Source organism: Mastigoproctus giganteus, chromosome 8, assembly GCF_048544385.1.
Source record: "Mastigoproctus giganteus isolate SK-2022 chromosome 8, ASM4854438v1, whole genome shotgun sequence".
NCBI lineage: Eukaryota > Metazoa > Arthropoda > Arachnida > Uropygi > Thelyphonidae > Mastigoproctus > Mastigoproctus giganteus.
This window is the reverse complement of record NC_143582.1, coordinates 10,204,708-10,231,569: the sequence shown is the minus strand read 5'-3', so window position 1 is coordinate 10,231,569 and position 26,862 is coordinate 10,204,708. Positions and strand designations below refer to the sequence as shown.

The 26,862-nt window shown below is 34.6% G+C and overlaps 1 protein-coding gene across 1 annotated transcript in view; it reads right to left on the bottom strand.

Annotated features, from left to right (window-relative positions):
- The window catches only part of LOC150081240 (syntaxin-binding protein 5-like), a 416,184-nt gene that overhangs the window by 195,228 nt on the left and 194,094 nt on the right, over positions 1-26,862 (bottom strand). The window contains exons 13-14 of the mRNA XM_090379469.1: positions 24,573-24,723; positions 4,428-4,495 (exon numbers count right to left, since the gene is read on the bottom strand). Of these exons, the coding sequence (XP_090235595.1) occupies positions 4,428-4,495; positions 24,573-24,723 (219 nt within the window). The remainder of the gene's footprint in view (positions 1-4,427; positions 4,496-24,572; positions 24,724-26,862) is intronic.

Sequence of the window (26,862 nt, the reverse complement as noted above, 5' to 3'; positions counted from 1 at the left end):
CTGGTTCTCATTACCAACCTCATTGCCCTTCTCCGTACTCTTTCCAGTAGCTCAACATCCTTCCCAAAATGAAGCCACCAGACCAATATGCAGTACTCAAGATGTGGCCTGATCATTGCCTCATACAATAGAATAATCACCTCCTTATCCCTGCTAGCAAAATTTCTGTATACCATTGACCTATGTGCATTACCCCCAGTACTTTTTATTTTCCACTACTCTGAGTGTAGTGCCACACAGTTGGTACGTTATTATGGGGTCACTGCTATCCATATGCAGTACTTTGCATTTATCAATGTTAAACTTCAATTGTCATTTCTCAGCTCATCTGCCTAACTTTTCTAGATCCAGTTGCAGTAGCATACTATCATTAACCACCCTGCAACTTTGTATCATCAGCAAACTTGGACATTAAGCCTGATATGCCTTCATCAATATCATTGATAAATATAGGAAACAATGATGGGCCCAACACTAAACCCTGTGTGACTCCACTAATAACAGTCCATGAAGAGCAAAGAATGCCCATTGATTACCACTCTGTCTTCTCCCATTCAATCATCCCTTTATTCATAACAGCAACTTGCTCTTAGGCCACACTGCTCTAATTTGTACAGCAGGCTTTTATGTGCAATACTAGGTGGTAGATGACTCTCATCAACTGGTGCAATACCACCACTTTGCTTATTGGAGGCTTGAAGTGGTGGAACACATGTTTAGTCTCCAGAGCTAAGTTCCAATCAACCCTTCCCCAACTCTTCCATAAGGCAGTATGACTGATGACTTTTGAGGTTATGATGAACATCATGGCAAGATCCAATCTTCCTTACATTTCGAGGATACAGCTCTAAAACAATGTTCACAGGTCGGCCGCTAGTTAGTACACTGGACCGAACCTATTGGTAACTCTTTAGGAGGTTTCCAAATCAGATAGTGTATAATCTTGCTACCTCTACTCTGCCAGTTAGTGACTGGAGGGAGTCCGAGTAGTGTGTATGCAGGGGGGCATTGTTGAGGCCACATTATGTCAAGGATCTGGGCATATTTTTACCATGTGTATGCCATATCCAAAAATCTCATTACTTCATACAGCATGTTCCCCCCCCCCCACTTTTTCTTACTTTGAATACACAAATTGTCAAACTAATAGAGTAAGCATATCTGCGAAAAGATCTAAACCTCCCAAACACCTCCTAGTTCATTTCATAAATATACGTGGTCTCAATTCTAATCTCAACGACATCCATTTTCCACTTGCAGTCTGCCAAACCCCATGTACTTTTTCTGACAGAATCTCAGTTATCAGTTGATTCAACTACTGTTCATCTCAATTTCCTGAATTATTCACTGTATGATTCCTTTTGCCTCAAAGGTGGTACTTGTGCATATATCCATTCTGATATTCCCTGTCAGAGACTAGGTAATTTGGAATCTCCTCTTTTCACTCTTCTCTGGCTTAAAATCTCTCTACCTCATTGTGTCAAATTCATCTGTTGTCTCTACCATTCTCCCAACTCCACTAATCACTTGGAGCTCTTTGACTTTCTTTCTTTGCAACTTGACTTTCTCCAGTCCAACTTTCCTAACAGTGAAGTAATTTTACTTGGTGATTTTAATATTCACAACTCCAGCTGGCTTCCGTTTTCGAGTCACACCGACCCAGCTGGTCGAGATGCTGAGGCTTTTGCAATTTCTAATGACCTTGCACAGATTGTTCATTTACCTACAAGAAAAACAGACAATCCTAACCATACAGCCAACACGCTTGATCTTTTTCTCACAAACAACCCTTCTAAGTACATGGTCGATGTGAGTGGTCCTTTAGGCACCTCAGATCACAACTTGGTGATTGTCTGTATTCCAATGGAGCCTTTATCTGATGGATATTCCCAACCTCGTATTGTTTGGCATTACAAGAATGCAAAATGGGATGACTTGCGAGATTTCTTTTCTTTGGTTGGATTACTGTTTCAAAACTTCTTATGTCAATATTTGCTCAGATCATGTCAGTGAAATTTTTCTTGTAGGAATGGAATCCTTTATTCCACGATCCACTTTAAAATCTCATCCTTTTTCTAAACCTTGGTTTTCCAATAAATGTGCTAAGGCTGTTCAAAAGAAGAACGTGGCATATCGTAATTGGCTTGTTTCCAATTCTTCAGTTTCATTTTCTGCCTACAACAAAGCTCGCAACAATTGTAAAGCAGTTATTAATCAGTCCAAACTAGAGTTTGAACAGGCTAAGAGCAGAAAACTTGCTGCTTGCCCTAATGGTAGCCAAGCATTCTGGTCTCTTGCCAAAGCTATTGGCAGCAACTTTTGCCCATCTCTGCTCCCACCTCTGTCAAAACCAGATGGTTCTGTTGTCACTTCAGCCAAGGGTAAAGCTGACCTGCTAGCATCCCATTTTTCTTCCAACTCTTGTATTAATGATCTTGATAAAACACCTCCCACCATTCCTAGCACGCTCCATTCAATGCCTCCTGTGGTCTTCTTTCAAAAGGATGTCAGAAGGATTTTGACGAATTTTGATGGTAAGAAAGTTCCAGGTCCCGATGGTATTTCTCCACTTGTTCTCAAAACCTGTGCTCCTGAACTTACTCCTGTTCTTTGCCACCTTTTTTCAGTTTCTTATTCCAAAGATGTTTTTCTTTCTGCTCGGAAATTTGCTCACATCCAGCCAGTTTCTAAAAAGGGTGACAAATCCCTCCCATCCAATTATTGTCCCATTGCAATTACTTCTACTCTTTCTAAAGTAATGGAGAAATCAATTAACCGCCAACTCTTAAAACTACCTAGAAACCTTCTGTCTGATCAATGATCACCAGTATGGATTCCGTCAGTGTCAATCCACTGGTGAGATTCTGGCTTATGTTACTCATTTATGGACAAATTCGATGGAAAAGTTTGGTGAAACACAAGCAGTTTCTCTTGATATCTCAAAGGCTCTTGATCGCATTTGGCATAAAGGTCTTCTAAACAAGCTTCCATCTTATGGTTTGCCAACTGTTTTTTTGTAATTGGTTATCCTGTTTTCTCTCTGATCGCTCACTGAGAGTGATGGTAGATGGCTCACTGTCTTCTAACTTCTCCACTAATGCTAGTGTCCCCCAAGGTTCAGTTCTTTCCCCCACTCTTTTCCTCTTATATATTAATGATCTTCCTCCATTGACTGGAAATCCTATCCATAGTTTTGCTGATGATAGCACATTGCATCCCACTTTCCATTTTTGAGAAACCTTGCCCTGCTCAATCAACTTCAACTTCTCTAATATCCACTACCAATTCCTTAAATGCCGATCTCCAGGTAATTCTCCAGTGGGGCAAAGACAACTTAGTTGATTTCAATCCTTCTAAAACTCAGTCTTGTCTTATATCTCACAAAAAGGATTCTTCTGCTCCTATGCTTATCTTTGGTGACACTCTGATTTCTAGGCAAAATGATATATCTCTTTTGGAGATTACCCTCACTTCTAATCTCTCTTGGCACAAGCACATTACAAATATTGCTTCCTCTGTATCTAAAAAACTTGGTTTTCTCTTTCACTCTCGGCATTACTTGTCTTCCAAACAGCTGTGCACTCTGTACAAATCGCAAATCCACCCTACCATGGAATATTGTTCCCACATCTGGGGTGGTGCTCCCAAAACCTCTCTCAGGCTCCTAGATTCCATTCAGAAGAGGGTAGTTAGGTTAATTAATGACTCATCTCTAACAGAGTCTCTCCACTCACTGTCTCATAGATGTACTGTTTCTGCTGAATGCCTTTTCTATAGATACTTCCCTGGGCACTGTTCTTCTGAATTGGCTTCTATAATTCCTGCTCTCTCTTTCGAAACAGTCCGAACATGTGCTGCCACCAGCCAACATACATTTACTGTCCAACTTCAAACTCACAGAACCAACTTTTCATCTTCCTCGTTTATTCATTCAACTGCCGTTTTCTGGAACAACCTTCCTTCATATGTATTTCCTGAAAATTAGTCTACAGAAGTTAAAGTCTAATGTCAACAAATATCTTCTTTTGTCTTCTCAACCTCCAACCCAATCACGATACTAAGTATTATAGGTTCTAATACCTCTTCATAAGGGTACTTAATATCATATACATCCTTTTAGAGGTCAGTGAAGGCCAATGAATCTTTTAAATGATACTGCTCGTGTAGATACCTGATTATTTAAATGTTTTAATAAAGGGCAATTTATTTTCAGAATTAATACTGAATATTACTATACATATTCTTTCCTTTTTTTTTTTTTTATTACCATCCATTTCAAAATCAAATCTAACAGCAAACAAATGAGGAAAAATTCAGCATTAATTTAAAAATGTGTACATCGTCAGATATTACCTGGCATATTTAGCAGATTTTTTTAATTTTAAAAATGTGGTTGAATTAATCCTAGTATGAGTCAATATACTTACCCTGTAATCACTATATCTGGAGAGGTAGTAGTGCTGGCACCCCACTCTCCTCCAGAGATCGGCCATTCCTTTAAATTAATTGTAAAAAATTTAGATGGTTTGTTCAGTAACTAATTATTGTATTGTAAAGCTAAATGGCATGAATGATAGTAAGAATAAAAATCAATAAAAAATTGAATTACATATTCATATGCTGAATAATGAAATACAGGAAAACCTGTCTTAGTAGACAACTTTTTTTTTTTTTTTTGGCTGGTGCAGCATAAGCCATAGGGTTTCTTGCACCATGTGGCCATTACTAATACTAACTTCATTTTTGTAAACAGCCAGTATGAACACCGTACTTTTCTTTAGAACAGAATGAAACTGAAATCTTTCCATCCCTTCCCCAAAAAAGCAGTTAAGGGTGAAATACTAAATTTGCATCACTAGAACATATTCACTGGAAAGACAAAGATGACAAATTTCAAGTAATATGAAAGTCAAGACCTATCCATAAATACAAATAAATAAAGAAATAAGTTCTTTGTATCCAGTAAGCATGAGTAGGATTCATAGCAAAAGAGCTGCAAGATGCAGCACAATGCTGGTATCGCAATGTTAGCCCGGCTTTGTTAAGTTGAATGAAGCTATTCCATAGCATATATACGTATTAGCCAATAGGAAAATCTTTTCTCATTAAATTGTCACTTGGATGCTATACCTAAACTAATTCAAAAGTGGCAAACTGAAGTAATATTTTATGACTTCATTATTGGTATTCACAGTTTATATTTCAACTTAAACTAATAAATCTGCTCTGTTCTATATCATTAGCCACTTATGCAACTTAGTATCTTTCAGAGGCTGTGTACAGATCAAAATTGCTACCATAAAATTCTGGCCAATGCCAAAGTCTGTTCAAGCAAGCAGTGATGAAGCATTTTGCATAAAAAGGACATTCAAAGATATAGAATATATTGGTTTGAAATTAAGACATATTTGCAGCATTTTTTCCCCCCCATTGACACTTTAAGCTATACCTAAACTAATCCAAAAATGGCAAACAATAACTAGTATTTTATTAATTCATTACTATTTTTTTTTTTCTCCAACTTTGGAGAACGAGTACTTTCCAGTCCCATATTCATTACATTCATAAAATGCATTTAAATTATTCATTACTAAGCATAATTAAAAAAAAAAAAAAAGTTTTTCATTGTCATTTGTTTTATTTTTGAAGAAGTTTACTTATGCATGGGTAATGCACACACATTATTTCTACTACAAAGGTAGTTTTTTAATTATATCTCATATTATGAATACTTGCAGTCTTCACAACAAGTTGCCATGGTATTTCACTACTCCAAATAAATAACGCTTCACCTATGGAGAATACTAATGTTACTTATTCTCGGCAGATACCACCACTAGGACCAGACCATTTTGAAGCTTACTGGCTTCTCATCGGCAGGTGAGCAGGTACTCTATTTTGTAATAGTGACAACCCAGTTATGAAGTATAACTCCACAATATGAGATGCTACTTGGTAGTAGAAATGATGTGTGTGCATTACCCATGCATAAGTAAACTTCTTCATACTATTAGGCATTTAGCCAAGAAATATCTTTTAGATTAAACCACACCATCAGGCATTTCTCATATTGTGGAGTTATATTTCATAACTGGATTGTCACTATTGCAACAACAGGCGACCTGCCCACCCACCAATGAGAAGCCAATAAGCTTTGAAACGGTGCCATCTGGGTGGTGGTGTCTGCCGAGAATAAGTAGCATTAGTCTTCTCCATAGGTGAAGTGTTACTTATTTGAGGTAGTGCAATACCACGGCAATGCATTGTGAAGTTATTTGCAATGTGAGATATAATTAAAAAAGATGCATTTAAACTACCTTGGAGGTAGAAATGATGTGTGTGGATTACCCATGCATAAGTAAACTTCTTCATACTTAAGCATTTAGCCAAGAAATATCTTTTGTTTTATTTTTATTTAAACAAATTGTGAATATAACATCATTACTGTTATTCTTTTGGTCAGCTAAACAAAATTTTAATGGAAAATATTCCTATACAGTCACGGAAAGTATGGAAGTATTAAATTTGAAGTGTTGTGATAACCATGGTTATGAAATCTAGAAAGTAATAATAAATAATATTATCAGGAACATATTTCATTTTTACTTATGCTATTATCAACTACAGGTAAAATGTTAGTAAGGATATGATAAATGGCTCAATTAATTAATACTATATTAGCAACAATGCAGGGTAATATATATGCCCTACATTATGGTACCTACCTAAGGACTAAATATATTACATTATCCGTACAAACCAAAATAATGAACAAGCTCAACTGGAACATCTCGGAATTCTTGCATATTACAATTCCTTATCATCAAGCAAGCAACATCTTTCTCATTGTCTATAAAAATGCAGTAAGGTCTTTCTGAACTACACAATAATTTCAATCCACATATACAATTTGCAATAGAACAACATCAGAGCACAATACACAAAGTCCTTCATGTGTGTGTTTGTAAATCAGTATTTAAGACATTAATTCAAGTCACACTCAACAGATAACATCAACCGAGCAATGTGCTAATCAACGCTGTTACACAGTAATATAGTGTAGTTTTGGTTTGGTTTTATTTGGATGTTTATGGTTCATCAGCTGCAGAGGAGTTTTCGTTTTTTTTTTTTTTTTTTTTTTAAGATTTTATTCTGATGCATAGTTTAAGTGTAAACTGAAAAAAAGACAAATATATTAATAGATAGATGCTACAGCTTGCCACTGAAGCATATGATATAGATTAAAAACCTGTAAAAATGTGAATATATTTGAAACTTGAGCTTCATTAGATAAAAATTTGAGTGAAGATACTACTGGTTAGGAAATGGAAAAAAATTCTTTCTTTGTTGCTGAGAGGACTATATTGTATGAAGCACATGTAGAAGGTTCTTTTGCTTTTAATAAATATGAGCGTGTTTGAAGCTGTGCTAATATTACTCCCTGTTGAGACTTGAATCTGTATATATTTCTTATATTGATTCGATCAGACTGTTTCCTAAAGCTAATTCTATTGCTGCTAATTCTTCCATGAAGATGCTGCATTCCAAGGAATTTGATGCGAAATTAGTAAAACTGCTGCTAACACCATGTTGTTGTTATTTGATTTTTAGGAGCATTAGCAACTAAGGCCATATTGCTCCGAGAATATGCGGTGGTCATTCCCTGACCTTTCTGCATCCTCCATATTTGGTGGTGATGGGCTCGAACCCTGGTCTAATCAAGAAGCGTGTGCTACGCACTGCTGCTCCTTCCCACCTGGCTATTGAGGCACCCGAACACCACGTGACTATTGGTTTTGAGCCATCAGTACAAATAGGGATAAAGTCTGAAAATTGGTAATGATGAACAGCATGCAGTTATTCAATGGGTAAAGTAGGTATAACAAGCATTTGTTCCATTTCAGAAAGGAAATGGGCATAAGAAAGTGAATGTATTGTACAAGGTGGTAGTGTTTTGGTGATAACTCAATTTGGTCACAGCTCAATACTGAGTCTTCTAAGTATTCTCCAATCCTAAATAAAATGTAGACAAGGAAAGAAAAACTAGAACAAAAAAAAAAAAAAAAGTAGATGCTGCTATCTACAAAATCTTAGGTCAAATGTAGCAACATTGTGAGAGATTTTAAAAGACTGTATGTATGAGTATGATTGATTATGTAATGACAGTATCTAACACCGATATCATATCTCTTAAAAATATTATGCCTAGTTGCATTTAGTCTTACTTTAAGTAATGACAGTACATAGACAGCTGAGCATTGAGCATAAATACCAGGTATACAGAATATTGAAGTAATCATTACTAAAAAACGTCTTTAATAAGCAAATGCAAAATAGTTCTCTAACAAGTCCATAATAACTGAGAATATCACCAACACTCTGCACCTGCACAATATTCAGTGCATCTAGATAACAGAAATTTCCACTCAACTTGTGGAGAGTAACAAAGGAACTGGATAAAAAAAAAATAAAAAAAATAAAATCTGATAACATATACTTAGATTTCAGGAAAGCTTTGGATATTGTTACACATTAAAGACTGTTGTACAAATTGGAGCAGCAGTGTGGCATTAAGAGCAAGTTACTCCTATGCCAAAAATAGGAGGGTTGAGAGGGAAAAGACAGACTTGTTATCAATGGGTGCTGCTTTTCTTGGACAAATATTATTTGTGGAATCCTACAGGGTTCATTGCTTGGCTTGTTGTTGTTTTCTATATTTATTAATGATATTCATGAAGGCATATCAGGGTAGTTAATTACAGTAATCAGGATATGTTATTGCAAAACGATTTAGAAAAATTAGGTAGACAGACTAAAAAGTGGAAATTAACTTCAACCTCAAAAAATTTAAGGTACTGCACATGGGAAGCAGTAATCCTAGATTAATGTACTGTGTGGTACCATGCTTCCTAATTCATTTCAAAAATATACATGGTCTCAATTCTTATCTCAATGATGTCCATTTCCACTTGCAGTCTGTCAAACCCCATGTACTTTTTCTGACAGAATCTCAGTTATCGGTTGATTCAACTACTGCTCATCCCAGTTGCCCAAATTATTCACTGTATGATTCCTTTTGCCTCAAAGGTGGTACTTGTGCATATGTGCGTTCTGAGATTCCCTGTCAGAGATTTGGTAATTTGGAATCTCCTCTTTTCGATCTTCTCTGGCTTAAAATCTCTCTACCTCATTGTGTCAAATTCATCTGTTGTCTCTACCGTTCTTCCAACTCAATTTGCAATGAGAGCTTCCTTGGACTCAGGGGAAGTACCCATGGACTGGAGATGTGCAAATGTGACCCCAATTCACAAAGGAGGATCAAAGGGCGACACAAGTAATTATAGACCTGTTAGTTTAACTTCTGTTCCCGGAAAATTAATGGAGGCACTAGTTAAAGAAGCACTGCAGGATCATCTACACAAGACTTCAGTTATAGCTGAGACACAGCATTGTTTTGTTAAGGGGAAACTCTTGCCTGACCAATTTAATTGGATACTATGATGCAGTCACAAAAGAACTGGACGCAGGGAATAACTTTGATATTATATACTTGGATCTTAGAAAGGCTTTTGATACTGTTGCACATGGAAGACCGCTGCACAAATTGGAGCAGTGTGGCATTGGAGGCAAATTGCTGATATGGATAAAGGGGTGGTTGAGGGGGAGAAGACAGAGAGTGGTAATCAATGGACACTGCTCATCGTGGACTAATGTTATTAGTGGAGTCCCTCAGGGTTCAGTATTGGGTCCATTATTGTTTTCTGTATTTATAAATGCTATTGATGATGATGGTATATCAAGCTTAATGTCCACGTTTGCAGACAATATGAAGGTTGGTTGGCAGAGTTGTCAAGGACACTACTGACACTATGCTACTGCAACAGGATCTGGAAAGGTTGAGCAGATGCGCTGAGAGGTGGCAAATGAAGTTTAACATTGACAAATGTAAAGTACTACATATGGGAAACAGCAACCCCAGAGCAATGTATCAACTCTGTGGTACTACACTGGCAGTGGTAGAGAATGAAAGGGACCTGGGGATGGTTGTGCAGGCAGATATGAAGTTTTCTGAGCAGTGCAGATGGGCTGCAAGAGTAGCTCATGGTGTATTGTCAATGATATATAGGAATTTTTCTAGCAGGGATAAGGAGGTGATTATTCCCTTGTATAAGGCAATGGTCAGGCCACACCTAGAGTACTGTATACAGGTCTGGAGGCCTCATTTCAAGAAGGATATAGAGATGCTGGAACGAGTACAGAGAAGGGCAACAAAATTGGTGAATGGAACAAGGGGGTGCTCTTACGAAGAAAGGCTTAAGTTTTGCAAATTACAGTGTCTGGAGACTAGGCACCAGCGAGGTGATCTGATAGAGGTGTATAAAGCCTTAAATGGTTTGAACATGCTCAATGCTGATGGGATTCTTCCTCTTGCTCAGAATAATCACCTGAGAGGGCATAAATTCAAATTGAGGAAAGACAGATGTAGGATAGATGTGAGGAAATTTGCCTTTAGCCAGCGGGTGGTTGGTTGGTGGAACAGACTTCCATCCCTTGTCGTGGAGGTTGATAGCCTGAATAAGTTTAAGGCTCAGCTGGACAGGTATTTCGAACGAACAGAGGGGTGAAGTGGAAGTGGTTATTTTTTATTTATTTATTTATTTTTATATATTTTTTTATTTATTTATTTTTTTTGGCTGATGCTGCATAAGCTTGCTTTCTTGCATCAAATGCCTCTACTAATGCTAACTCCACTAATCACTTGGAGCTCTTTGACTTCCTCTCTTTGCAACTTGACTTTCTCTAGTCCAACTTTCCTAACAGTGAGGCAATTTTCCTTGGTGATTTTAATGTTCACAACTCCAGCTGGCTTCCATTTTCTAGTCACACCCACCCAGCTGGTCAGGATGCTGAGGCTTTTGCAATTACTAATGACCTTGCACAGATGGTTCATTTACCTACAAGAATACTGGACAATCCTAACCATACAGCCAACAAACTTGATATTTTTCTCATAAACAACCCTTCCCTTCTAAGTACACAGTCAATGTGAGAGGTCTTTTAGGCACCTCAGATCACTACTTGGTTATTGTCTCTTTTCTAATGAAGCCTTTATCTCATGGCTATTCCCAACCTCACTGTTTGGCATTACAAGAATGCAAAATGGGATGACCTGTGAGATTTCTTTTCTTCTTTTCCTTGGTCTGATTACTGTTTCAAAACTTCTGATGTCAACGTTTGCTCAGATCGTGTCAGTGAAATTATTCTTGCAGGAATGGAATCCTTTATCCCACACTCTACTTTAAAATCTCGTCCTTTATCTATACTTTGGTTTTCCAATAAATGTGCTAAGGGTGTTCAAGAGAAGAACGTTGCATATCGAAATTGGCTTGTTTTTAATTCTTCAATTTCATTTTCTGCCTACACCAAAGCTCACAACAATTGTAAAGCAGTTATTAATCAGTCCAAAACTAGAGATTGAACAGGCTAAGAGTAGAAAACTTGCTTCTTGCCCTAATGGTAGCTGAGCATTCTTGTCTGTTGCAGCCACAGATCCAGATTAATTTGAAAATGAGCATGTCATAAAGAAGAAATGGTTTGAAAATGGCAACAAAAATCTACAAGAAGGACACTCATCAAATCTTTAAAGAGATCAATGATTTGACTTAATCATAGTTTGACAGTGCTTATGAGAAATTTGTCAATAAGTGGACCAATATTAAAAGAGATAACAGTGTTTTGCTTGGATGCTAAACATTAATAATTTTACAGTTAACAATGGCTTGAAAAATTTTGTAATCAAAAACAATACTGTGTTTAAATCTGTTTGTGGTGAAATTGTGTCCAATAATCAAGACACAATTGAGAACTGGATTCCAAGATTAATGGATTTGATTGAAAGGTATGAACCAAAAGACATTTGCAATGTAGATGAATATTTTATTATTATTATTATTTTTTTTTTAATTACACACTGCCCACAAAATAGGAGGAAATAAATGAGTCTCAAAGTCATGGTTTTAAGAAAGAAAAACAAAGACAATTTTGTTGTGTACAAGCACATTAGATGAAAAAGAAAAATCACTGATTATAAACAATGCACCAATGTTGCAATGCTTCAAAAAAATCAACATGTCCAAATTGAGGGACAAATGGCATTTAAATAAAAAAATTCCTGAATTAGTAGTAAAATTTTAATTCAGTAGCTACAAAACTTTAATGAGATTAAGAAATGGGACTATAGGAAAGCTTTACTTTTCTCAGATAAATTGTCATACTATGAAATGTTCGGTTGGCATTTATACTGGCTAATACTTTCAGTGCCTTACAACTCTCTGCTGAGCAATATTTGGACCAAGGTATTGTTCAATGTTTCAAGTACATTACAGAAAACAAGTTTTGATTACATTAATTGCGAAAATGGACTCTGCAGAAAGATTTAGAACAACTTATATGGCACATTAATCTCTCTGATGTTGCTGAATATAACAGAGTGGCAGGCAGTTTCAAAAGACACTATCAAAAAATGTTTTAAAAATTGCGTAATTAATATGGGAAATACAGAAAATGATGTAAGAGATATCATCTCTTGAAAAGGAATTAGTGCAGCTAGGAAAAGTGACAGATTTTCAGTAAATTTAACTTTTGAGAACAGTGCACCAACATGTGATGATAGCCTTAAAAATTGGGAAGAAAAACGTTTTAACTATCAAGATATGGAACCAGATGGCAGCAGATAAGAGGACAAGTGTCATGATAATGAGGCAAGGACTGAAACAGCAATACCATTGAGTGAAAGTTTAGCAGCCATTGATGCTGTTAAAATAACTGCAAAATATTTAAACACAGAAAGAGAGAGAGAGAGAGAGAGAGAGAGAGAGAGAGAGAGAGAGAGAGAGAGAGAGAGAGAGAGAGAATAAATACAATATTACAAATGGCAAATATTTACTGATACAGAGAGAAGCTGGGACATACAAAATATATTAGGCTGATGCAATTTTTCTGGAACATATAAATATATGCTTTTGATTTTGTTAAGAAAAAAAAATAAAAAACTCATGCATTCATAACTCAAAATAATAAAACATTCTAATATTTAAAATCAATAAGTAAAATTACAAATCTACATATAAATACATTTACTTACAGTTCTATAATACAAACACACTGCAAATGAAGATATTATTAATAATATATATATATTATGAAGTAAATAAATAAATAAATGATGAATAAATTATTTTTATGTAATAAATGAAATATAAAATTATTACAATCTGAATTACTGTATAAAGGGATTAAATACCTTTATATACAAAAATAACTGAAAGACTGGCTAAGTATTTCTCATAAGCTAAAAAGCAAACTTTTTTACATAAATTCAAATTGAGTTTTTCCAATGATGTGTTTTCAGATAATTCTGGAAAAGAGCTAAAATATTCCTCCCAAGGATGAGACTATGCTTAGAAATTTAGAAAATTCACATGGTTACAGAGCATATGTGGTGCATTTCCTTTAACTAGAATGGCAGGGACACTACTTTTCTTTTTTTGCTTTTAAAAAATTGATTAAACTAATAATAGCACTTCTAAGAAGAGGATTAAACTAATAATACTATTTTTTGCTAAGAAACAGACAAACTAGAATGGCAATTTTTCAACTAAATCAAATATAGGAGCATCACATGCAAGGGATGACACTCCAGAGAAACAGAAAACACTATAAGTTGAAAAAAAATTGGCACACTGGACCTATCAGGTTCTTTCCCACAATTTCTTCATGAAATGTAAAATACTTCTTCAAAGACACCCTGAGTAAAATTAGGCATAAATTTAGGTAGAGAAAGTTTAGTCATTAATTTTCATCCAAAAAAAAAACGTGCACAACTTTTTTGCATGAGTCACCGTCATGTGGTTAGCATTAATCTGATCTGAGATTAATAAACCAACTGTAGAGATCGAGCAGTGCAGATGTGCTGCTCGGATAGTTCACAGAGGTTTTGTTAATGACATACAAGAATTCTTACAGCAGAGATAAAAATAGATAATAATTCTTTTGTATAATGCATGGTAAGGCATCTTGAGCATTGCATACATCTCTGGAAGACTCAGTTTAGGAAGGATATGGAGGGAGTGCACAAAAGAGCAATGAGATTAGTGAGAGAAGGGTACTCTTACCAAGAAAGACTTCAGTTCTGCATGCAGCATCTGTAAACTAGGCACATGCAAAGAGATTTGATTGTTAAGGCTCTGAATGGAATGAGTAAGCTAAAAGTTGATGGCATCCTTAACCTAGCTCAAACAGCCCACATAAGGAGATTAAAATTTAAATTGAGGAAGAATAGTTGAAGGACAGATGTGCAGAAATTTCCTTTCAGCCAGAGGATAGATGGCTGCTGAAAAAAAAAAATAAATTTAAAGGATTAGAAATATTATTAGAGAGGACAGATGATGGGGGATTTTTTTTTTTGGCTGATGTTGCATAAGCTTGTTTCCTGGCATCACTTGTTAATGCTAATACTAACTTGGGAAATCCACTCAAGCCACAAAGGAGGTTAGGCAAGCCAAGGCAGATTACAAGAAATGTCTGACAAAGAATGCCAAGAAAAGCAGCAAAAAATTCTTTACTTACATTAACAGTAGAAGGGAACAGCTGAATCACATTGGTCCACCTGATATGATGGCTTAACTGTTGATTCTACTCAAGATGCTGACAGGCTGAAGAGGTATTCTGCATCTAAATTCACACATGAAAAATTCTTTAGGGGATGGATGCCAGAAGTTTATTAAACTAACAGGGATCTAAACGATTTTGTGATAACTGAGAGGAAAGTGGAAGAGAGCAATTATTGCAGTTAAACACAAAAAGGCACCAGGAGTGGATGGGATCTATCCAGTTATATTAAGAGGCAGCAAAGGAGGTAAGCAAACCATTAGCCATAATTATGAGATCATCTTTGTATCATTGTGGACTGGAGTTGTGGAATGTATCCCCAATTCACAAAAGGGGATCAAAGGCTGCCAAGAATAATTATAAACCTATTAGCTTAACTATTGTCCCAGGGAAAATAATGGAATCATTGGTTAAAGAAGTAATGCAGGACTATCTACACAGGAGTGCAGTTATACTTCCATCACAGCATAGGTTTAAGGGGAGATCTTGTCTGACCAATTTGACTGGATACTAAAATGCAGTAACAAAGGAACTAGATGCAAAAAATAATTCTGTTATCTTATCCTTGAATTTCAGGAAAGCTTCTCATACTGTTACACATAAAAGACTACTGTACAAATTGGAGAAGTGTGACATTAAGGGAAAGTTACTGCTATGGATAAAGAAATGGTTGAGTGGAGGAAGACAGAGTGGTTATCAGTGGTACTGCTCTTCGTGGATACATGTTATTTGTGGAGTTTCCCAGGTTTGGTGCTAGGCTCATTGTTGTTTTCTGTATTTATTTATAATATTGATGAGGATATAGCAGGCTTTAATGTCCAAGTTTACAGATGATACAAAAGTTGGCAGGGTGATTAATGACAGAAATGAAGGTATGCCGCTTCAACAAAATCTATAAGAATTAGACAGTTGAGCTGAGAAATGGCAATTGAAGATGAACATTGATAAATGCAAGGTACTGCATATGGGTAAACAGTTGGTACATTAATCTGGGTAAACCCAGATTAATGTACCAACTGAGTGGTACTACACTCAGAATAGTGGAAAATGAAAAAGATCTAGGGGTAATTGTGCAGTCTGATATGCAGTTCTCTGAGCAGTGCAGACAGGCTGCCAGGATAGCTCATGGGGTTTTGTTAATGATATACAGGAATTTTGTTAGGAGGGATGAGGAGGTAATCATCCCATTGTATAAAGCAATGGTCAGGCCACATCTTGAGTACTGCATAGAGGTCTGGTGGCCTTATTTTTGGAAGGATGTAGAGTTGTTGGAATGGGTATTGAGAAGGGCAATGAGATTATTATTATTATTAGCTACATGGTGCAAGGAAGCCTGAGGCTAATGCTGCACCGGCCAAATAAAAAATTAAAAAAAAATTCCCCGAGTTACCCTGAGAGAGAGAGAGAGAGAGAGAGAGAGAGAGAGAGAGAGAGAGAGAGAGAGAGAGAGAGAGAGAGAGAGAAGTAGAAGGGAATCACCAAGAAAGAGAAAAATGTTGATATCCAGCTCAGGACCCAGTGTGTGCCAAGCCCATACTCACCAGATGTGATCCCCTGAGGTAAATTAGTGAGGGAAACAAAGAGATGCTCTTACCAAGAAAGGCTTCAGTTCTGCAAATTGCAGTGTCTGGAGATTAGGCACCTGCAAGGTGATCTGTTTAAGGCTTTGACTGGCATGGGCAAACTTAAATGCTGTTGGGATGGGGCATAAAAAATTCAAATTGAGGAAGGATGGTTGCAGAAAAGGTGTGCAGAAATTTTTCTTCAGCCAATGGGTGGTTGATTGCTGGAACAAGCTTCCATCCATTGTTGTGGAGATGATAGTTTGAATAAATTCAAGGAAGAAGTAGACAAACTATTGGATGGGATGGATAAGCGAAATAGATTTTTTTTTTTATTTTTTATGACAGATGCTGTATAAGCTTGCTTTCTTGCATCATTTGCCACTATTAATACTAATAAATGGAGTGGCCAAAGGAGGACCTGGCTTTTCATTTGCTGGAGACTAATTTGTCCAGTGTTGTCTAGCAGTAACCCATGTTTGCAATGGCTGTATAACTGGCTCTACTAGTGGACTACAACAACAATAAGGATGCTAGCAGAACAGATGAAAAGAATGGGTTTCAGATACTGCTTGTGGTGAGCATTTTGGGATGGGTGGGTCAGATAGAAAGAGTAGTCTTCTTAGATGGAACAGGAGGCCACATCACTAGGAGCTGTGTTAGCAGTCAATCAAGAAATTCATATCCCAGCTGTATTAGCTGGGATATGAACTTCCAGTGTGTCTGCCCTATGTACAATTTTTACACTGGAAAAACACCTCAGACTGCATCCTTGGAGTTGCAGATTTTGGATGAGGATTATAATTCAGTAGAGCACTGACACCTTAGTTTATGCAAGCATACCACAGTATTGGGTGGCCCAATTAACAACTGCATTAACCTATGGGTGAAATTATATCTGCCTAGAAAAATGTTAAAAAAAAAAAAAAAAAGAGAGATATACTAATACTAAATTATTCAAAAGTATAGTGGTACGTTCGGCATCTCACAATGGCATAATTCCTATAAAGTTCTTTGAATGAATGAAATATAGAAAGTTCATTAATCCGTTTTATCATAGCATGAAGATCAATGATATCCCTTACATTTGGTGAGTATGGGCTTGACATACCCAGGGTCCTGAGCTAGATATCATCATTCTTCTCTTTCTTGGTGCTTCCCCCCCCCCTCTCTCTCTCTCTCTAAACTTTTTTTTTTTAATAATAAATTTCTAATAATATAAAAAAAAAAAAATTTCTAATAATAATAATAACAACAGCATTTTCATAGGCTTATATTCAATATTTAACTCATTTAGTGCTTATTCACTAAATCTAAGTTAGTAGTAGTAGTGGCATGTGATGCAAGAAAGCAAGTATATGAGCTTATGCAGCATCAGCCAAAAAAAAAAAAAAAAAATTAACAATGATGTTAAAATTTTGTATGGATATTCTTACACCAGCATTTGATTACTTAACCAATAATTCTAATTCATCAAATGAATTTACTATGCTATAATTGCTAGTCCCACATACACCTCCAACAGACCATGTTAACAGATCTTAACTGCTTCATTTTTTTCCCCTCTTAGCACTTTTTTCTATTCTGAATGTGAACAAATGTAACTATTTTATTTGAAGATTTTAGTACTGAGTTACAAAATATTTTGCTTGTTAATCTTTTAGCATAGCTACTACTTTTTTATATATTAATCACACGGATTTCTCTGGCCTAGTATAACATTCTGGTAACCCTCCCCATTGAAACATATCTTCATATACTATTGAGATTCACCACTTCCTCCAAGTATATTAAGTTCTTTAATTTGAGGCAACACTGCCTATTCCATTCTACTACCTCAAAGATCAGGGATAATGAAATATAATAGATAGTGTTAGAAACAGTACCACTACTTAAGAATATAAAGGAACAGATAGTAATGGAAACTTTGTCACTATTTTTTTTATTGAAAAAATAAAAAAACAAATTTTCCAAATAACATCAGCATAATAATCTGTCTCATTTCCAAGTATCAATTTCTCTTTTTTATTTTTTTAAATTTTATTTTATTAGAATCTACAGGACTCTTTAAGTACTATGAATGGGTCAAAGGCTGAGTAGATGTAAGACGTTTAATTTTACATTATAATAATTCCATCTCTCTTCCCTCCACCCCATACGTTTTTCATGTTTAATATTCATAATTTGAATGTCTCCAAAAGAATTTTGAATGTCTCCAATTTGAATGTCTTCTATTCAAAATTTTTTCCATAATTATGGATCTTATAACATATATGCACAACACCAAAAATGTATAAAATTAAAAATGCACACCAACAGTAGTATAAGATGCCAGTAATAAAAACAAAAGGAAAGGGATCAGAAAATATCACAATATAATGCTGAAATTAAAAATAAAAATTTCTGCTTTGGAGCTATAAAAAGTACCTAAAACATCATACACCGCACATGTTGATATAATGAGCGATTTCAATAAAAAAAAGTTTTTATCATCTGGTGTAATTTAAGTAAATGTTTACATGAAGTAGCTATAATTTATTGCAAATAACACTATATTATTTTAATAACTGAATTACTAATAAACACTGTTCTAGAAGTTGCTTTGTCCTGGAGTCTTGAAATCATATGTATATATACTTAGGTGACCCATGATACTGTTACTGATAAATGCAGATATGCATTTATCATAATTATGATAAATGTAATTCTGATTAACAAAAACCATAGCAGCTCTTCACTTTCCCCACAATGTGGTGTTTCTAATAAATTTGTAAAAAATCATGTGATTGTATAACTTTCTTTCCAATTATACTTTGGTGTTTTGTATATTACTATGGCACTCACCTTACTGTATTTTATATGGACAGCAAGGATCCTCTATCCCAGGGTCATCTGTATTGACAGACTTTTGCATGGAGCCCCTGATGTCTATCAAAGACAGGTTTTACTGTATATGAAAACTTTTAAATTAATGAGAAATGGAAGATTTTAATCAGATTCTATTCAGATCTTGTTTAAGATTAATTTAACACATGGAGGAAGCAAGTTATAAGAATAAAATGAAAACACAAAATGATCATTAACTGTGAAGTAGTGTGCGAAGTATTTTAATATTTTCATTATTGAAAACATGAAAAGAATCAATACACTAATAATCTAGTTGATTAATGTAGTGTTGAATTTTTATGACTTAACTTAAAAATGACACTTCTCATGACTAATATAGACTAAGAGAGAGAGAGAGAGAGAGAGAGAGAGAGAGAGAGAGAGAGAGAGAGAGAGAGAGAGCAAGAGAGATCAAAGCCATTGTGGGATGAAATGAATGAGAGGATGAGTAATAAGAGCAAAAAAGGTAACTAAGATATTAGCCAAATTGATTTTTAAATCCCAAAGAATTTTTCATATTTAATACAATATTACTAAAGTTATGCTGCATAAAATATGATTGCAAAGCACAAATAATGACAGTGTAATTATTAAATGCTTCATTAAAATCAAATCAACTAAACTTGTTTAAAAATAGGTGATTCATACAATAAACAAAAGAATGTCTTATTACTATTTGATTCTCAGTCATCCTGGAATCTGCTAACCATTCAAAGCTTAGTTTTTAAAAGCAGATGCCCTTTCTAAAGCCAGTGATAATTCTTTCTGTGCAACAAAAAGACTGTTTTGTTGTGCAGTAAATAAGTTCTATATCAGAATATTTATATTCTGAGTTATAAGAATATGAATCACAAATTTATATTCTGATAACTATTATGTTGCTCAATTAACTGAATTGTTTGTTTATTAAATTGAACAAAATAATAATAAATATGCAACCCTCAACTCAAAGTTCAAACTTCTTATTTCAGATATCTTTCACAGTGACAGATAAGCATTTGAAATTAATAAAGTAGGAGCAAAGTAGTGAAACCAAGCATTGGCCACCTAAATGCTACTATGGTTCAATCTGTTTGAGAAAAATTTTTGTTTATTAAGAAAGAATTTTTAGTATGATGCAGTATTAGGCAAAAAAAAAAAAATAAATTGGATTTAAACAGAGGTGAAAACAAAAACTGAGGAATTATTCAGTTTTGATCTAATATTCTTGACTGGCATGGTGTGCAGATAGGTTAATGGTAAATGAGTAAATTATGCTTTTGACCTTAAAAAATTTAATAAATCAACTTTATTTCTCAATGTTTATACCACAAGAACAAAATGGTATGCATAACACAAAGCATTTCTTGGACCATTTCCAATCTGCTTAGTGTAACCATAACAATAACATAACCTTGTAAGACTGTTTCTCTAAAATTCTAAAAAACCTTTAAAAATCTTATTCTATATAAGAATTATAATGGAATTATAAGATGTTAATATTTTATTAACATTTATTACATAATTAACAGCTAATTAGTACTGAAATTCTAAATAATTCCAGTCTTCAAAAGTTCTTATTAACAGGTATGATTAATTCATAAATTAACCAGACCTGTTAATAAATTAATAAAAATTTATAAATTAATCTTTTGGTAATTTAGTTAATTATCAGTCCTTAGAAAGAGTCTTTAAAAAGAAATATTGTATTTCTTTGTGCTCAATATCCTCAAAGTAATTGGGCTTTTTAAAAAATTGTTAGATAACCTAAAGGTGTAATACATTAACTGGAATTAATAAGAAAACCTAAGAAAATAAGAAAAGAGGCTGATAAGAAAATAGCGTAAAAATAACATGGAAGTAAAAGATCAATAAAATTGTGTTTTCCATTAAAATTCTTTTTCTCACTTTCTCAATCCCTCCCTTACTGCAATAATTACTGTAGTGATTTTAAATTACTGGGGACTAAATATTTCAGTAATAACTCTTATTAATGTATATCACTTAACTCTGAAATGAGTGTGCCAAAAAAAAAAAAAAAAAAAGTCACAATATATATATATAGGAGTTGTGTCTGATGACTTAATTATTAAGGGGTGTTAATGGAGTTATGTGCTACATTAATGCTATTGTATAGGGACAATTAGCCATTATACATGCATACTTTTTATATGTACTAAACTTATATTTCTTATTATTAATTTTGGTTCTAACCTGATGCTCCCATGTAGAACCAAAATTAATAATAAGAAATATAAAAGTTTAGTATATATATATATATATATATATATATATATAAATGAAAAAAAAAAAATGGGCCTGTAGTACTGGTTTCCATGGTTTGAGATAATAATAATATAGCACATCCAGTAGAGACAATAACTAGATTTTTAATAACTAAGATTAATTCATAGCTTTCAGGGTAAACAAACCCCTTCTTCACTTGCTGAAGAAAGGGTTCACTTACCCTGAAAACCAAACCATATTATGGTTTGTTAGACCATATATATATATATATATATATATATATATATATATATGGATGGATGTGAAAGTTACACGAGGTGCCAGTAACTACAAGGGCGAGGAAAGTAGAGTAGTGAAAGGTGAAAGAATGTTAATATCCTAGAGGTTATGATGAATTAAGTAAATTATGGGCTGAACTGCCAAGCCAATATAAAGTGGGGGAACTGTAAAGTAAAATTAGTACAACAAAATATTAATAAAATGCAAATAAAAATGAAAACAGTATAGCTGTCATCAGATATTGGGGGAAAACAATTTTAGTAAAAGGTCTAATATAGATAATGCAAAAATGCTTGATCTGATTGTCAGCAGAAATAAATATTGAGGCGCCTCCGTAGCCAGGTGGGAAGGAGCAGCAGTGCGTAGCACATGCTTCTTGATTAGACCGGGGTTCGAGCCCTGTCACCACCAAATACGGAGTATGCGGAAAGGTCAGGGAATGACCACCGCATATCCCGGAGCAATATGGCCTTAGTTGCTAATGCTAATAAAAAAAAAAAAACCAAATAACCAAAAATAACCAAATAAATATTGATACATGATCAGGTATTTCATCAGGCGACTACACCTGACCATGTATCAAGAACTGAGTTTTTATACCTCTCCATAGTAGTAGAAAAAAAGTGAAAGGCCAAAAAGGAATGGAATGAAATTATGGACAAGGTAGTCCCAACACTGTAATTTATTTAGGTAAAAAAAAGCATTGAGTTGGGATAAAAATGGTTAATATCATTATGTTTAATATAAATATGTGGAATTTAGGATTGGATTTAATTTTGTATAGATAAGAAATCAGTGTATTTTAAAAATACATTTGAAACAAGCAAATGGTATAAGGGTGAGGTATTAAATTGAGGATGGGGAAGGGAAAATGAGTATTTTAAATAAATAAAGATGAAAAATAGCAATAGAAGTAGGATAATAGGAATGTTTGTTTCATGGGCTATGTAATATGTGGGTGAAACAAACTTTCCTACTATCCTACTTCTATTGCTATTTTTCATCTTTATTTATTTAAAATACTCCTTTTCCCTTCCCCATCCTCAATTTAATACCTCACCCTTATACCATTTGCTTGTTCCAAATTTATTTTTAAAATACACTGATTTCTTATCTATACAAAATTAAATCCTACACTAAATTCCACATATTTATATTAAACATATTGATATTAACCATTTTTATCCCAACTCTATGCTTATATTAAACATATTGATATTAACCATTTTTATCCCAACTCAATACTTATTTTTACCTAAATAAATTACACTGCATTGGGACTACCTTGTCCATACTGTATTAAAAAGAGCTAAATTTCATATCCTTCCTTTTTGGCGTTTCACTTTTTTTCTACTACTATGGACAAGTATAGAAACGCAGTTCCTTATCCATGATCAAGTGTAGTCCCCTAATGAAATACCTAATCAAGTGTAGTCCCCTAATGAAATACCTGATCAAGTGTAGTCCCCTAATGAAATACCTGATCAAGTGTAGTCCCCTAATGAAATACCTGATCATGTATCAATATTTATTTCTGCTGAAAATCAGATCAAGCATTTTTGCATTACCTATATTAGACCTTTTACTAAAACTGTTTCCCCCCATATCTGATGACAGCTATACTGTTTTCATTTTTATTTGCATTTTATTAATATTTTGTTGTACCCAACACTGAACCCTGAGGGACTCCACTAATAACATTAGTCCACGAAGAGCAGTGTCCATTGATTACCACTCTGTCTTCTCCCCCTCAACCATCCCTTTATCCATAGCAGCAATTTGCCTCCAATGCCACACTGCTCCAATTTGTGTAGCAGTCTTCCATGTGCAACAGTATCAAAGGCATTTTTAAGATCCAAATATATGATAAAGTTATTCTTTGCATCCAGTTCCGTTGTGACTACATCATAATATCCAATCAAATTAGTCAGACAAGACTTCCCCTTAACAAACCCATGCTGATTATTGTGTTTCACCAAAACTTTCCATTGTATTATTTTTCTTGGAGCAAGTGTCAGAATTTGCTTTAGGGTTTGCGCATGGATGTCATGTCCTTGCCTCGTTCTGACTGCAGTTCTGCCTGTCCTTGCAGGATTCATTGCTGTTGTACTTCCCTCTGTGAGTATTGCTCTCGTTGAGTAATTTTATTTTCATTCAGATTAGCTTGTGTCCATTTAATTACATCTTGATAGCAGCAGTTTCTTGAAAGCATATTTGCAAGTAAGGTTAGCAGCAAATTTGCAAACAGTAAAAAAGTTTTTTTTTTTTCATTGCAATGATGTAACAGTGTGCCAAAATACAAAATTACAAGAAAGTTTTCAATGTAGTCTGCACAAAATTCAATATATATTTTGTAGAAAGCAAGAATAAAGTAATTATTAATTTGATATAAAGGCAATTGTTTATTTTGTTATTTTTTAAATTTTTATTCAAAAATATAATAAATTTATCATCCAAACTATGACTCTGATTTTCAATGAGAAAAACTACATGAGAAGGTATGGTAGGCCACTTTGTACATTAGAGGCAAGAGATCGCATTTTTTTAAATCCACACTTCTGAAATTCTATCACAATCAATGATGCAGATCAAAACTACTAAAAGAACACTAAAACTCACATTATTACTACTCTAAAAGATATTTTCATTTGTCATTTTTATTTAGTTTTTTTTGTTTAGTGTAAAAAGTATCCAATATGGCCACTCCAGTGTAATTATATAAAGAAAAACTATAAATACCACAAGTAATATGCAAAATTGTCTCTTTATTCTCAAATTATAATTTTTTGAATTTATGTAGCTTATTAGGAATAATAATAACACTAATAAATTAAAAAAAAAACTACTTATAATTATCACAAAATGCGTTGGATATTAATTTTTCATAAAAGTAACAAAATAGATATTTAAATTTATTTAACCAAAAATATACTTTGAAGTACGAAATACCTTTTCAGAACAGCTTTGTGACTTTGCACCAACAGATCCCAATGAATATAAAGCTGGAAGCAGATCATCTGGACAATCAGCAATATAAGAACAAAATGTAACTGGAGATTTGTGAATATCCATAGGATATGGATTCTGAAATTTTGGATAACTGAAATGCAAAAAAACATATATATTTTTAAAAATAAATAGGGAAGATACATTAATAATAACAGTAGTAGTAGCAGTAGTACTACTACTAATAATAAAATACATACAGCAGCATGGCAACATTAGCCAGCTACTTCAGGTTAACATTAACCATGCTGCTGAATTCAATACTGCTAGATATGAATCCCTTACCTGCTACAATTGCTTTTTTTTTTCCTTTTTTTTTAATTTCTTAAATGTAATTATAACTACAAAATATCAGAAACAGACATGTGAAATTACTTCTTACTAATATTTATAGCAGAAATATCCACATCTCTTTTATGATATTAAAATGTGGGAGCAAAATGCTCACCTAGCACACATCCTTTTAACTTTCAACTATAAGGATTACCTACAAACCACAAAGCAACCCTCACTAAAAGCTGATTAATAATATCTACCGCTTTAATTAAAGCATGATTTGACAAAATTCTTCATTCTACTACTTGCCAAAAGCAGAGATAGTTATCTCTTCCATGATAGAGGCTGACAGAGTCTGTCAAACATTAAATCTTCAACTGCATAATGGCCAGATAGTAATCTGTATATATATATATACACTTGGGGGAGATGAAGAGTGTACTGTTTGTTATGTTATAATGGAAAAACTGGTAAAAGAAGAGAAAGTCACTGCAATGATGAGCATCAGACAAATTTGTTGCTTAGGTCAGTAGCCTCAGTAAAATAGAGATATTGATTCAACATCTCCCGACAAAGATACTTCATTCCTGATTCTTGTTAGAATATCATGTGACAAACTATGATTAGATTATCATGTGACAAACTACAAGATGAACAACAACGACTATATTAGATATAAATGGCATAACTCCCTGGTTCCCAAACTGTGCGCTGCAGTGCACCAGGGCACTGCAGCAAACTCATAGGGGGTGCCGCGGGATATTTTAAATTTGAGGGAAAATAAGTCTCCCCAATGGTATTCTCCACCTTGTCGCGGTGGGGGAGCTTGCATGTCCCGATGACCCGGAGAGCTAAGTCAGCGGTAGCTTAGCTACTAGTAGGGCCTCCCAAGCCGGACACGTCAAAGGGTAGGGGCCAGACTAAGAGAGATACCCTGGCCCTCCAGGTTGGGGGTTGCTGCAACGGGCTAGCTCCTCATTCAGTGTAAAAAAATACACAAATGCTAAACGACCTACAAGTGAAAATGAAAATGGACTGCACTTTCGGAAACGACTCGGCAAACGGAAAAGGACTATGATTTTGGGATGCTGGAATATTCAAGGCCTTTCAACTAAAAGAAACTTTCTTTCGGATGAACTGCAAAAATTCAAGTTAGACATCGTTGTGTTATCAGAGACAAAGAAAAAGGGATGTGGAAAGGAAATAATGGGAGAATACTACCATTTTTGGAGTGGAGTTGATAAGAGTGAAAGAGCAAGAACAGGAGTTTCTATTGCTGTTAAAAAGAAATTGAGACACAACATCAAAAACTGGCAATTTATTAATGAAAGAATGATCTCATTGGAACTGAAAATGTACGGGAGAGAAATATGTAGTTTGGGAATATATGCCCCGACTAATGACACCGCCGATACCTTGAAGGATGAATGTTGGGAGGATCTGAGAGAACTAATAGAAAAAATTCCTAAGAACAAAGAGATATTTCTAATGGGAGATTTCAATGCAAGAGTAGGAACTGAACAAAATAGCAAAGTTATTCGAAGATTTGGAGAGAAAGAGAGGAATGACAACAGAGATAGACTATGCAATCTTTGTGAACAGTTTGACTTGAGAATAAACAACACATTTTCCAACACAAGGATATCCATAAATATACTTGGTCACAGGAGACAAGACAAATTAGATCAGTTATGGATTACATTATTTCAAAACATTCAGGGACCTATGTATTGAAAGATGTCAGAGTTTATAGAGGAGCTGAATGTGGATCTGATCATTTTCTTGTTAAAACAACACTGAGGTGGAACTGGATTAATAAAATATGTGTGGACAACCAACAATGCAGGGAAGGAGAAATGCTACAAGTGGATCAATTTAACATTGACCTACTCCAGGACGACAGCATTAGAAACAACTTCACCCAGAGACCGGATGCTGCAATTAACATAGAGATAAA